Source organism: Impatiens glandulifera, chromosome 4, assembly GCF_907164915.1.
Source record: "Impatiens glandulifera chromosome 4, dImpGla2.1, whole genome shotgun sequence".
Taxonomy (NCBI): domain Eukaryota; kingdom Viridiplantae; phylum Streptophyta; class Magnoliopsida; order Ericales; family Balsaminaceae; genus Impatiens; species Impatiens glandulifera.
In genome coordinates, this window is record NC_061865.1 from 57,831,086 (window position 1) to 57,845,225 (window position 14,140).

At 28.9% G+C, this 14,140-nt stretch overlaps 3 protein-coding genes across 3 annotated transcripts; 1 reads left to right on the forward strand and 2 right to left on the reverse strand.

The window, feature by feature from the left end:
- Positions 1-2,170: 2,170 nt before the first annotated feature.
- LOC124935517 lies at positions 2,171-3,665 on the reverse strand. The gene is made up of 2 exons (XM_047475948.1): positions 3,348-3,665; positions 2,171-2,566 (listed from the first exon to the last, which is right to left on the reverse strand). The coding sequence occupies exons 1-2, from the start codon at positions 3,663-3,665 to the stop codon at positions 2,171-2,173; spliced, it is 714 nt and encodes a 237-aa protein (XP_047331904.1).
- A 2,708-nt stretch (positions 3,666-6,373) lies between these two features.
- LOC124936349 (mitochondrial import receptor subunit TOM6 homolog) lies at positions 6,374-6,855 on the reverse strand. The gene has a single exon (XM_047476844.1). The coding sequence runs from the start codon at positions 6,774-6,776 to the stop codon at positions 6,612-6,614; it is 165 nt and encodes a 54-aa protein (XP_047332800.1). The 5' UTR covers positions 6,777-6,855; the 3' UTR covers positions 6,374-6,611.
- A 5,205-nt stretch (positions 6,856-12,060) lies between these two features.
- Positions 12,061-13,836, forward strand: LOC124936162 (RING-H2 finger protein ATL65). The gene has a single exon (XM_047476629.1). It carries the CDS (start codon positions 12,162-12,164, stop codon positions 13,320-13,322), a length of 1,161 nt encoding a protein of 386 aa, XP_047332585.1. The 5' UTR covers positions 12,061-12,161; the 3' UTR covers positions 13,323-13,836.
- Positions 13,837-14,140: the final 304 nt, after the last annotated feature.

Here is a 14,140-nt window from a genome sequence, read left to right on the forward strand (position 1 = left end):
GAGAACAGCTCTATAACTTATCAATCTTAAGATTTATCGATTATTTTTAAAATAGAAGTTGTTGTTTAACAATAGTTAGTTAAAATCATAACTCAATCCAAACGAAAGTTAAAACATGATTCTTTATTAATCAACGACATATAAAAAAAACGTGATCAGATTGATCATTTGTATCTACATGGAGGAGAGTCAATTGTTTTCACATCAACGATTCTTACTCGACTAAACTATTTCGAATGGAGTACTAATATTCAGGTTGGTCTTGGTCTATTATCAAAGATGAAGACATGTTTCATTGACTATTCTTACAAGATTCTTGAGGATTTAAAAAAATGGAGGATGGTTGATGCAATCGTAGAAGACTTACATAATAAACACAATCGACAAAACGAATAAGCAAGGCCTAAATGATTCATGTGAGAACACCAAGGATTCGATTTCGATAATGGGTCATCTACCAATAGTTTACAAAGCATTCACGGTGTTTTTAAATGTTAAGAAGTAAAGATAAATTAACATCTGAACATTGAACAACATTCAACCATGTTCATTGGAAAATCAAGTTAAGCAAATTTCAAGAAGGCATCCCCTCTTCTAGCCTAGTGGCAACAAGATGTGGATATCCCTTAGGCCTTCATGAGGTTCTGGGTTCGAGCCCGTCAGGCGGGGCTATACGCTTAACCTACGGGGATTTGTCGCACTCCATGTGAGCAGCGGAACCCAGCGTTCTCAAAAAAAAAACTTCAAAAGGCAAGAAATTAAGATAACTTTCTTAAACTTCTTGATTTTCTAGCATTTGAACATCTTCGGTCTAATCTTTTCTTCAAGATGTTCATCTTGAGGGGAGGATATTGAGATATTATATATTTAGGAAATACTTTATTTAAAATATAGAATAGTATACTTTCAAACTTTTGCTAATTAGGAATGTTTCATAAATTTATGTATATATACATCGATTGGGTAATTAATTTTTTTTAAAATGATTCATTTAATAAAAAATTGTTTAAACACAACAATAAAAATATGACATGAAAAAAGTTATGTACAAATTGATTACATTAGAATAATTAATTGACTCAAAGATATTCAAGAAGGGCAATAAGTTCTCCACACGAATCTACAGGTTTTTCGGATCTAATCTCCGACATCGTCATGATAATGACATTGTGAATAATCTTTAACGGCCTATTTTCGTTGTTAAAAGTTCTCTATTTCTTTCCAACTAGATAATCCACCAAAAAATTATAGGGGTAGAGACTCATCTTCTAAGTCTCGCATTTTTAGTCGCCCAAATTCATATCTCTCAATAGCCACTAACAGTTTTTAGCATACCCCATTGTATTCCAATCAAATTCCACAAAAGACTCCATATACTTGTAATACGTGATAATGTAAAAGTATATGAGAAATTCTCATCAAAAAACATAAATAATAACATAAACTATTGCTTTGTTTCTTGCTCTCTACTGTCTTTACCTTACCTTGATTTCATTATACCTTAATTTCGATACGGTATCGGTAATATTATATCTTTGATACCTTAAAAAAAAAAAAAATTAAAAAAAAAAAACAATCATATCATTAAAATAGAGATCGCATATATTGAATAATATTTCAGGATAATTATATTTTGATATTATTCAAAAATTATATTTCTATAATTAAATTAATATCAAATTTATTTAATTATTTTCTTATAATACCATATATATATATATATATTAATTTTTAAATACTATTTCGGTATACCTCGATATACCAAAATTTTTAAAATCTAATACATTTACCGTACCAATAATTTCGATATCGGTACCATATCTTACCTTTTTTTAGTGTACCTTAAAATTGATATTTTCGATATACCTATAATATCAGTAATTTTTCTCACCCCTATGTATATTTAATCATTCGCATAAATTTTAACATTTTCTCTATTAAGAACAAGAACACTCAAGAAGTTACAATATAGACTAAATTTAAAAATAATTTTCAACATTAACAAAATTAAATAACAGTTGATAAATCTCAAAACTAAAAATTAAATATACTCAATAAGCTTAATAATTAATTTCATTCTATTATCAATCCAATTATTCATATTATTTAAGGTTAAAACCCATCTTATTTAATTAATGAGCATCATTATATTTGTTTTCTCCCTTTCTAGCTAGTTTAGTGACAATTTTCTCCCAACTTTCCCACCACTATATTTTGCTTTATATTCTTTCCATAACTGATCCACAGATTTCCCTAGCAAGACTTTAAAATATTCTACACTAAATGAATCTTTCATCATCTTGTTTAGGGACGCAACAAACCCTGGCTTTAAACTCTCGCAATACTCGAGAAATCGTGCCGTGAAGTCGTATCCTTGATCCCATTTGTCGCCCATTCCGGGTTTCGCAAATGCAGGAGGATAGTAATTCGCTTGTAAGATAGTGTAATCCGCTATTCCCTCTACCAACCCTACCGGTGCTTTGCCAGCCCCGTTCCATTGCCAAACATGGGTCATTTCGTGGTACATAAGCGATGTGATCTCCCACTTTACATCACCTTTGTAACCCTACAAGTAATAGTATAATTATTATCAAATTTTGATGATATTGGGGCTGAATTATAATTCCTAATATTGGAAACTGTCGCTATTGATGGATGAACAAAGACAACATTAAATCATTAAGTTATAGTCTATAATTGTCAATAGAATTAATGACGGTTTTTTTTATTAGTATTGTTCTTAGGTATCAACACTTGTTTTTCTTTCTACATTCATGTGAGTCGCCTAGATCGAGACCGCAAACTCATGGCCTAGGACAGACTTAATGTCCCAATTAAAAAAAATCTCTTTTTTTCCATCTCGAGTTTTCGGAGGAGGATCTGTTGTTCCTAAGGATGTCTCAAAGGCTGGATCTTCTTTCAAAATTAGTATATTTTCTACATAAAAAAAATGTATGTGAACCCCACAGAAGTTCTTAAAATACACTAATTTTGAAGGATGGCTAAGCCTTTGAGACATCATTTGGACAGCAAATCCTGCCCGAGTTTCTTTTCCCACTTTCTTTTCTTACCGGACACTTTTTAAAAAATCCCGTCTTTAAGTATTAGTGACAGTACTAAAATAGTGGCTAAATATTTAAGCTTATTATATTTAAGCCCAAGTACGGTTGGCTCAAACTTGTATTTTTATCCAATAGACATAATTAAATGGAGAAGTGTTTAAAATTGTGATAGTTAAAGCTCTATATTACCCAAATCAAAGTTCAAGTCGTTTAATAAAAACGACTCAAGTTTTAATTCCAAATAGCAATTAGGCCATATTTCTTCCTATGAATAAGTTATTTTACCTCCACGTATACGGAGCTGATATTAATCGTTGTCCCGTAGGTTATGGCCTCGGCTCCAATGTAATTAGATACGACAATCTCAACTTTGTCTACTATCTTCTTATCTTCTGCCTTGTCTTCCTTCAACATATTCCATATGAAATTGGTAGTTTTTACCATCATATCCTTTGTGTAAGCATTTCCGATCTCTTTCTCGAACCGCAAACCACCTGGGGTAGAGATTGCGTCGTTCCTTACATTAAATTCCGTGCATAGGACGCCACGAAGAATTGCCAAAAGAACAAAGCTCACCATAGGGTACATTGTATTAGTGGCCATGGTTGATGTTAGCATATGCTTAGCTAATATGAAGATGAAGGTGTATTTATATAAATTTTCACCACTAACTTTATTTCATATATATATATATGGAGATTAGGACTATACCATAATTTATTTATTTTTGTTAAGTGACTTAATGACTAAATCCTACAATATTACACTTTTTATAGTTTTATAAGAGTGGGTTTGAATGAGATTAAGTTTAGATATTTGCAAAATAAGTACGTAATCGAAAAAGTTAAAGATTGTATAAATAAGTGGCAACTAATATAAATACAATCTTAAAAAGAGAATTCATGTGATATATTTATATTTTTAGTCAAGGGTAATTAAAGATCTAATGCTTATTTTTAATAAAAGGTTGTTTATAAAGCATTTAGGATGCTTATTTTGAAGGGCCCAAAGTTATTTGGTATTGATAAATCTATTGAACCATTTATCTAGCCCTGAAAATGGAAAATGGACAATTTATTATTGAATTGATTTTTGATGGGTTTTTATATTAACTTGTGATAATTTTGTAACAATTAAGACTATTGTAGTATATATATTTAGGAAATCTTTTATTTAAAGTATAAAATATTATTTAAAATATAATGATAGATATTAAGATATTATATATTTAGAAAATATTTTATTTAAAGAATAGAATATTATTATAATTTATATTTTACTAATTAATAATGTTTATTAAATTTATGTATATATGATTGGTTATTAATTCTCATAAAGAAACATAAATAATAATATAAATTATTATTTTGTTTCTAATTTTTGACTGTCTCCTCATTTCTTAACTTTATTGATCGATTTTAAAATATAATACGTTTAATTTTCTGCATAAATCTTAACAAAACTAATTTAATTTTCTCTATAAAAAAAAGTGCAACATTTGCGTTTTTTTCTGTGAATTCATGAAAAAAAATTCACATAAATTTTAATTTTTGTTTAAAACTAAACATTTTTATCAATGTAGTTAAAACATTTATAAAATCTCAATACAAACTCATAACTTAATCTATATTAGACTCAATAAATATTGTCACAACTTTGGTTTGAATTTTAAAAAATATATATCATTAGTTTATATTATCAATATATAATGTACACTATTTTTTTCATAATGATATGAATCAAATATGGTATAGGACTTGTTCGGTTTGGTTTTAAAATAATTTGGAGATGGAAAAAATAATGATGGTAATAATTTTAAGAACTTGATGATATTTTTTTTTTTTTTTTTGATAAAAAGACTTTAAAAAGTATTGATATATAAAAATAAAATAATAAATAATAATTTAAAATATAAGGTAATTTAATATTTGGTTAATGAATTAGTTAATTTAATAATAAAAAAAAGTTAGGTGATGTTTAATTTTTTTTATTATTATTTGAATAACCCAAATTCAAACTAAACATTTGTTTATGAATAAATTTTACTTAACTTTTGCTACAATTTTTTTTACAGCTCAACGTGATAATAACTTTTTTAAAATTAAAACGTTTTTCATACAAATAAAAAATAAAAAAAGTATTTTGATTGAACATGTGTTATGTTTATTTTTTATTGTTACTTAAATGATTATTTTATTAAATGACTAGATGTTGATTAATTATATGTATATCAATTGCTTATTTCTTTTCATAAAAGTTCTTGTATTTTATAATTTAGTTTCAATTTTATCTACTATATTTTACATTTAATTTCTTTAAAGAATTATTTTTTAATTTTAGATATTTAATTTTAATAATCAAAAATAACATTTTTATTAAATACATTAACTGATTTTGTTTCATATAAACTTAGATTTTTTTAATAATTATTTTTTATTTATTAACTATCTTTAAAAATATATATATATTTCAGTATATAACTGAATATTTTTTTTTACTTTTTAAATATATATAATAAATTTCAATTTTAATTAATATCAAATTTTATTTTTTGACATATTTATTAAAGAGTAATAAATTTGACATATATCCTAATATTAAATCTTCACACAAATTTACAATTCACAAAGCTATACAACTATATAATTATAAACACATCATATTTTAAAAAATATTATATAAGCATTGTCTACAAGAATTTCTCAAAACCAAATAGGACAGAACAATAGTAAAAAAATCTCTTATGGTTAGAAACACTGCAAACCCTAATGACATCCACACAAAATTTTAAGGTTAATAAACTACAAACCTTACTCAAATTCATCTTGTGTAAAAAAAATATATATTGCTATTGAACTTGCAATATTCACAAAATATACACATTGGTAATGACTTCTGAAACAATAACATTTAACATAATTTTCATTTCAATCTAAAATGTGGTGTAAAAATCTACCAAACACTACACAATAATGGAGTTATACCTCCAATTATGCAGGATGCTTTGGCTAGGTAATCATTAGATGGTATTTTGGCATATGGGTCAAACAGAAGAAGGTGTGTTGAGAAGCAAAAACAGGGCAAAATCAGAAGTTGTGGGCATAAATGTTTGAAAGAAACAGCAGAATTCTTCAAATGAATGATCAATCAAAGGGGGCAAAAGGAATTAGCCAAACCAGTTAATCATTGGCTGTTTTCCAAATACATTCATGGAAACAAACAATAGTCTACACTTACAAATGGTGAAAGATGATAACAGACTCATATCTAGATGTAAAAGACAGTAAAATGAAAGGAATCATAAGCATAGAAAAAAATAAATTTCACAGCATTCAAATTGATTGGCAAGAGAAAACAAGCCAAAATTGTTCAAAGTTACACATATTCATGAACGAGATACTGATTCCACTCTATGATGTATATAGATCATAAAGTAAACGAAACACGCAAACTTCAATTCCAGTGTCTATCAAACCCTAAAACGACAACATAATCGAAAGAAAAGAGTAATATAGACTCTTTGATTACCAGATTCAACTAAGAAGATGATTAGAGCTCAAGCTTAAGTTCTTCGTTGTGATCAGAGAAGTAATGGAGAACGTACGGCGTGAGTCGGACAACAGCTACCCAAACACCAAACGTGGCGACGTGAATCTTCATTTTCTTCAGCGCCGCCGCCTTATCAGGCTTCCGAGCGAACATTGATGGAAACATCGTTCTTCTCTGAAGATTTTCCGAATGAATGGATGAAGATGAAGATGAAAAACCCTAGTAAGCAGTTTAGATTTAGAATTTGAAGAGAGAAGAACCAGTTTAATGAACAAGGGATGCTTTGGGCCAGTCCAAGCCCAATAAGATCTTTGGTGAGGTTTTCTTATTTATGTAGCCCATTTTCAATTTTTATTTTTATTTACATTTATATTGAAAATTGAAAATTTATTTTAAATCTGTACATAATTTATAAATTTATAAAATTGGGAATTTACTTAATAACATTATAATTTATTTTTAAAATTATTAGTTATATATTATTAATTAATTTTAAAATAATAATAAATAAATCGTACAAAAAAAAGTACAATTATTAATTACATAATTTTTTTATTTGAATAAGAATTTTTTTTAATATTTAAATACAAATTCACTTTATTTTATTAAAATTATATAAAATCATAAAATTTATATAAACATAATATCTTTAAATCTTAATATCATAATTTTAAAATCAAGAGTTTAAAATTTTACATTAAATCGGAGTTATTCTAGAATTATGAAATTAAAAAAAAAAAAGTTGAATTGAGATTTTAATTATATATATATATTTCATTTGTAAAAATCGTTTGAGCACAATAACAAAATCATTTATGAAGAGAAAAATAAATAAATAACGTTACTAAATAAGTTATCGAACTCATCCGTTCTCAATATATATATATATATATTATTTAATTAACTCATTTTACACTTAAATCACTCAATTTTGTGATATTTGTTTTTAAATTAAGAGGAAAAAAAAGTTAATAATAAGTCCCAACATTATAAACTTATTTCAGGTCTTTTTTAGCATTCAATGAATCAATTATACAAATGAAATGTTTGTTTTGAGCGAGATTGTGTCATTATAGTAGATAGTTTTAACAAATGCCAAACAATATTAATCAACTTTGGCCTATTTTTTATGATAACATAATTAATAAATTTAACAAATAACCTAATATTTTTATTAAATGGACACCTAGATATTGAGTTTGCTTTGCTGTAATTACCTGGTCCGGAGTGTAAATAGGGTCAAGGTCACCAAAAGGCCCTCAAGAAATATAATATTAAAATATACAGATTCGAAGGAAACTCGAAAACCCGTAAACGGATATTTCTCTATCTCATTTTTATGTATACTCCAACTCTATCTCATTTTTATGTATACTCAACTAAAAGAGCTGGCTTCGAGAGGTGCTCCAGATTATTTACTCAAGCATCGATGCTAACATGGAGACAGGCTTGATACCCTTTCACCGAAACAGAGGAAATGAATATTAAAACAAGAGAATTCAATGTCAATCACCATCTCCTTGGCACACTTGACGAATCCTACTTAATTGTCGTAAACCACTATCGAGGCTATGTGCAATGTATAGTATTTTTTAAATACATAGCTAATAGGTCAGGAGAACATTGCCCCAACTACCATCAATCTTCAAAGTAAGGACTTTGTCTTAATTCAAGTGAGAAAGTACTATAGAGTAGAACTCGGGCAAAAGAAAGCACTCTTAAAGACATAACTAACCAAATTAGTTAATCACTAATGATGAATCAATTCCAAGTTTAGCACAGTCCTCAATCGACACGAGTGATAGATAAAGTCGAGCTAAATTAGTTAGAATGACCAGACTTTTTACTTCAAATCATATGTTAGAACATGTGTGAACCCTTTGAGTATTTTGTGTATGAATAACGAGACTTTTTTATGTGCAACAAAAGAAAACTATTATCAGTTTAGCATCAATGTGAACTTACTAATAAATAAAGTATTTTCCATGCAACTTGTAGGAGTTTTTTTTCAGACTATTCTACAAAATCTAATTTTTAATATAATATATTTGATACTTTTACATGTAGTTATGAAAAATATTCCATCATTTTCAAACTTAAAAATTATTATAAAATTTAATTAACTAAACTATATTAGTTAGGTTAAATATAATAAATTAAAAAAAATAGCAACAATTTTTTTTTAACCTAAGCCGCCCAAACTTAGGGCCCCTATAAACAAAAAAGAAGTTGAACATTATTTAAATGATTGAACCAATTGTTTGTATAATGATCTATTCACCTACCAAATAAAATAATGTTTAAAAAGACTAAAATATATCTACTCTAATTGCTCGTTTGATGAACTGGTTTTTTGGGTTTTTCCAGGATTTTATCCTAAAACCCAAACATCATTTCATCCATCATTTCAACTATCTAATCAATCATTTTATATATATAAATACCAAAATTACCCTTTATTTAATTATATAAAATTAATTTATATTTAAAACTAAAGGATATTTTTGACTTTTTAACTTTAAAAACTAGTTTTTTTAAAATTTCATCAAACAAGGTTTTTTAGGACAAAACCCAGAAAAAACCCTAATAACCAAAGATCAAACAAGCCCTTAATTTCATAACACTTTCAATTTATTATTCTACTCAAATAATCTACTGACATTTTTTTTCATCCAAATAACCTTGCATTAAACAAGATCTTGTAACTTTACTTCTTCTTTTTCTTTTCATTTTTTTTTTTAACTTTTTTTTTTATCTCTATATCAAAACCCGTCACTGTTGAGTGTAGACCCCACTGCTCTACTAAAAATGGTAAAACTGTACTTAAAAAAATGAACTGAATCCAAATTTTTAACATTGTGCATAAGTGAATTCCAAACAGGCTCTTGTCTTGTGTGTTTGAGAGAGATGTATAGAGAGAGAAAGAGATAAAGACCAAATCGGGACACAAAAGTACTCAATATTTGACTGCATAATAACCAATTGATTGTTTTTATCAATTAGAACTTGTTTTAATTTATTTAAAATAATAATAAACTGGAAATTGACGTGGCATGGTGACATAGAATCAATATTTTCCAGCATGCAAGACTACACAGTACTTTATCACACTGGAAGCCAGCCCGCAGCATTAATTTCATCAATGTTGACGTGTCTTTCCACCCTTGGGCTTTGTTTGTTTTTTTATAAATCATTTTCTCATTATATTATTTTTCTCAATTATCAATTCTCTCTATTATCGTGTCACGAATAGGTTGAATCGATAATTCAATTATTTTTTATTATTGAGAATGACTATTATATAAAGTCTTTTGTGAATAATTTTTTAAATATTTTTTGAGAAGTTTGAATTGATGTTGTTGACATTAATTACTTTTTAATTATGTTTTTCTTATTGTGAAAGGCAATGTAGCATCAAATAAATAAAAAGCCACAGAAGTGCAAAATAATTACATGAGTTCAAAGAAAATCGGAGTAAAAAACAAAATGAATGAAAGACAATAATGAAAAATGAAATATTACAAATGACAAATGAAAATTGAGAAATAAAGTGCAATGAAATCAATGGTGATAGTGACTTTCTAGTAAGCGATATTACAATTTTGACATATTAACCAATTATTCTTGTTTGTGAGAATACGCCTCCACGTTTGGATGATGGAGTTGTCGTCAGTGATGATATTGTTCCAGACTGTATTCGCATTATTGCGGACTCTTGAGAAGACTCTAATATTCCTCTCCATCCAAATGTGATAAACAATGTTGGCGAATAAATAAGAAATACTTGAAGATATTAGAGCTGAAGTCGGTCCATTCATTTGGGAAGCTGAAGAGGCCCATTAATGCGAGAAATCTGCGCTAAAGTAAGGAGGCGAAAAGGCAATTCCCAATGAGGTTTTCAATGGACTCCTCATTTCCCAAGCAAATAAGACAATTAAGATTACTTCTTGATCTGATCACGGGTATTTACTTTTCAATTATGTTATAGTAACTATATAATTTGAGAGAAATTGTCTAACCTTCAATGATCGTAGTCATCTAATTCGTATCATTCATGACGTATTTTTAGAGTCGTTTCGAAAATCTAGTGAAATCAGTAAGAGAGTTAATTATTTTTTTAAGTATATACGAGCTCGATAACATATTGGGTAACATGCATGGTCGTATTTATTTATGGCTTAACTGTTATTTGAGGCTCGAACTTTAGTCGTTTTCACAAAATGAGGCTCTAACTTTAAAGTGTGGTATATGAGGTTCAAACTATCAAAATTTTAATTTACCATTTGAGTTTTTTTTTCTTTCTAAATGAACAAAAACATGTGTTATCTAATCTATTATTTTCTTTTTTTAATTATTTTGTCAAGTTTTTAAATGATATTTAGAGACGTTTTAAATGTATTTTATAAAATTAATAATTTTTTCGTATTATTTTCGAGATAAAGTAATCTTATTTGTTAAAATTGATTTAAGTGACTACAAATATGTGTAATCACATCTCCTCTTGTAGCCTATCTTGAATAACAGGTGGATACTCTCTGAATGTATTTGTATTTATTTAAGTAATTTTTTTTTTAAATATACTCGTCAAAACTCAAAACTATCTAATAGAGTTTGAATGTCTTAAAATATGTTGAAAAATCGAACAATTTTTTTTAAACAAATGTAATAAAATTATTTAAGAAAATAAAACTATTATCTTAAAATAAGAAGATGAATGTTTATTCGTTTGTAAAAAAAACCGGGAAATTTGACGAAATTGCCATAAAGATTGAGGTAAATGAGTTTTTGACCAGCGCATAAAATTAAATGCGTTGGTGACCACTTTTTTATGGACGAAAATGCCCTTGTTGCGAGACGCAAGTGAATGCACTGTGAAAAGTATATAATCGCGAGACACAGCCGACAATCGCGAGACACAATTTTTTATTTTTTTTATTTTTTGAATTTTTCAAAAAATAAATAAATTTGCGTCTCGCAATTGTCGGTTGCGTCTCGAGAATGTCGATTGGGAGACGCAATCGGGGTTGCGTCTCGCAATTGTAGAATTTTCACAGGGCATTGTAGACTTTTCACATGACATCCAGTTGTGTTTCGCGACAGGGGCAATTTCGTCAAAAAAAATATAAAGTGGTCACCAGTGCATTTTAAATTATGCGCTGATCAAAAACTCATTTACCCTAATTTTAAGTACATTTCGTCAAATTTCCAAAAAAATCTGCCTTTTACAAGTAAGAGAAAAATTATGATTAGTGTAACTCATTAAATATAATTCAAATTTCGATTATTGCTCACATTTTGTAAAACCATTTTTTATTATTAATATTTTATGTAATGTTTGGAGTTGTGTTCAAACTTTAAACTAGTCTTATTATTTTAAAAATATTATATTAAATAACCTAATTAAATAAATTATTATTAGAAATAACCCAATTCAAACAAACTAGCTCCACAAATCCCATTAATTTCCTTCTCTCTCCAAGTCAACTAAAGAAATCAAATCAATACAAAACCCACTACTACACAGAGAAACGCCTAAAACCTCCACTCACCATGACGACGGCACCTTCTCCATCGCCGGAAAACCACAGCCACTCTATCAAATTACTATCTCCGTCGCCGTCGCCGTCCACCGCCTTTCTCTCATCGAATTCTTCACCACAAACGCCATCAAAATTACCGATCGATTTCAGTCCACCGTTAGTCGCCATGGTCGTAGTAATCGCTGCCGCCTTCGTTATCGTCACATATTCCCGTCTAATATCAAGTTATCTCATCCGCGTTCACCGCAGATGGCGTCGGTGGAGACGTAGACGACGGTTATTCCGTTCATACGTTCCTTCTTCAGCCGGCGATATTGAATCGCCGCCGTATAACGGTTCATCGTTCGACCTAAGCGACGCGTTTCCTTACGGACTTGAAGAATCAGTTATTAAAACAATTCCTCTATCTGTTTACACAAGGAAGAGTAATTTACACGATTGCGCAGTTTGCCTTCTCGAATTTGAAGAAAACGATTACGTTCGTACATTACCGGTTTGTTATCACGCGTTTCATGTTGATTGTATTGACGTTTGGCTTAGATCGCACGCGAATTGTCCACTTTGTCGCGCTTTGATTTTTCGACCTCCTTCTCCGTTTGTTCCTCTTATGGCTGCTAGAATTAGACCTAGTTTTGATGAAGTTATGATGATTGAGAGCGCAATTCTTGAACCGCTTGAAGAATTGCCAAATCAATCGGAGGAGATTACTGAAGAATTACCAAATCAATCGGAGGATCGATTCAACGGTAGAGATATCTTGTTAAAGAGATCTTACTCATTCGGATTCGAACGAAATCTAGGATCGGAGAGACTGACCATGGATCCATCAACATCAACCGCATCTCCATGGAGATACAGACGAACCAGCGGCGGTTTTTGGAGCAAAAGAACATCGCCTTTCACATCATTAACTAAACCTAGGGTTTTCTCATTTCGTTATTACAGAGGAATGAAATCTCCATTTGTAAGACGAAGAAGCGGTGGATTTTTTCCGGTATCGGAATCAAGCGCGAGATACGGCGGTGGTGGATCTTCTCGACGGAGTAAATCGATGGCGAGTCCGATGTTTATGAGATCATCTGGAGGAAATCTGTTCTTTTCATCGAGTAGATTGAGAACAGGGGATCCTGAAGCTTTGTTATCGCCTGAAAGATACAATGGACGGCGGTAACAGTTTGCCGGTGAAGGACAAGAAGGGCATTAATGGAGGTCGCTTGCATGAATTAATTGAGCAGAGCGACTTTTAAGGCAAGCATTAATGGGATTTGTGAGTGTATTGGGTTTTGGGAAAGAAACATTAATGATAGATGGACGGAGAGAGAGAAAGAAGAAGAAAGATAGAACCTTTAGAAGAGAGAGAGAGAGAGTAGAGATTTCTTCTGCATCATCTTCATCTTCTCTACTGTCTCTTTTTCATTTACACAGAGGGGTTTGTTTTGAAATTGGGTTTCAGAAATTTTACCAGTTTTTTTTGCCGATTTTTATTTATGGAAATTGTTTTTTATTTCTATTATTATATTAGTTAAATATAAAAGTTTAAATTTATTAAATTGGGAATTAGGTCAGATATTCAATCAATCAAATGATTTTAATGCATTGGTTAATAATGGTAGGTATTCAGAATTAATGCTGTCAAGTGTAGGAAATATCGTACATTTTTCTTTAATGTCTATCAGCTTTTTATTTATTTATTATTATTTTGTTTCAGAGATATATATCAACCTAATAATATTTTATACTCTTTGAATTTGGAAAATTGTGTATATAATACTTCTAACCATATGATATTTTGAGATGTTTTTTTATTTATTTTTTAAATTAAGTATTATTTTTTAGATTTATTTTTTTTAATTTTTCCAAATTAGTTTTGATGACTAAAAATTTATGTAACTAACGAAAATTTTGATTTTTTTTAAGAGAGATATATTATTTTATTTATTTTTCAAAAAAAGTTATAACTACATAATTATCTATCCATCTAATCTCAAT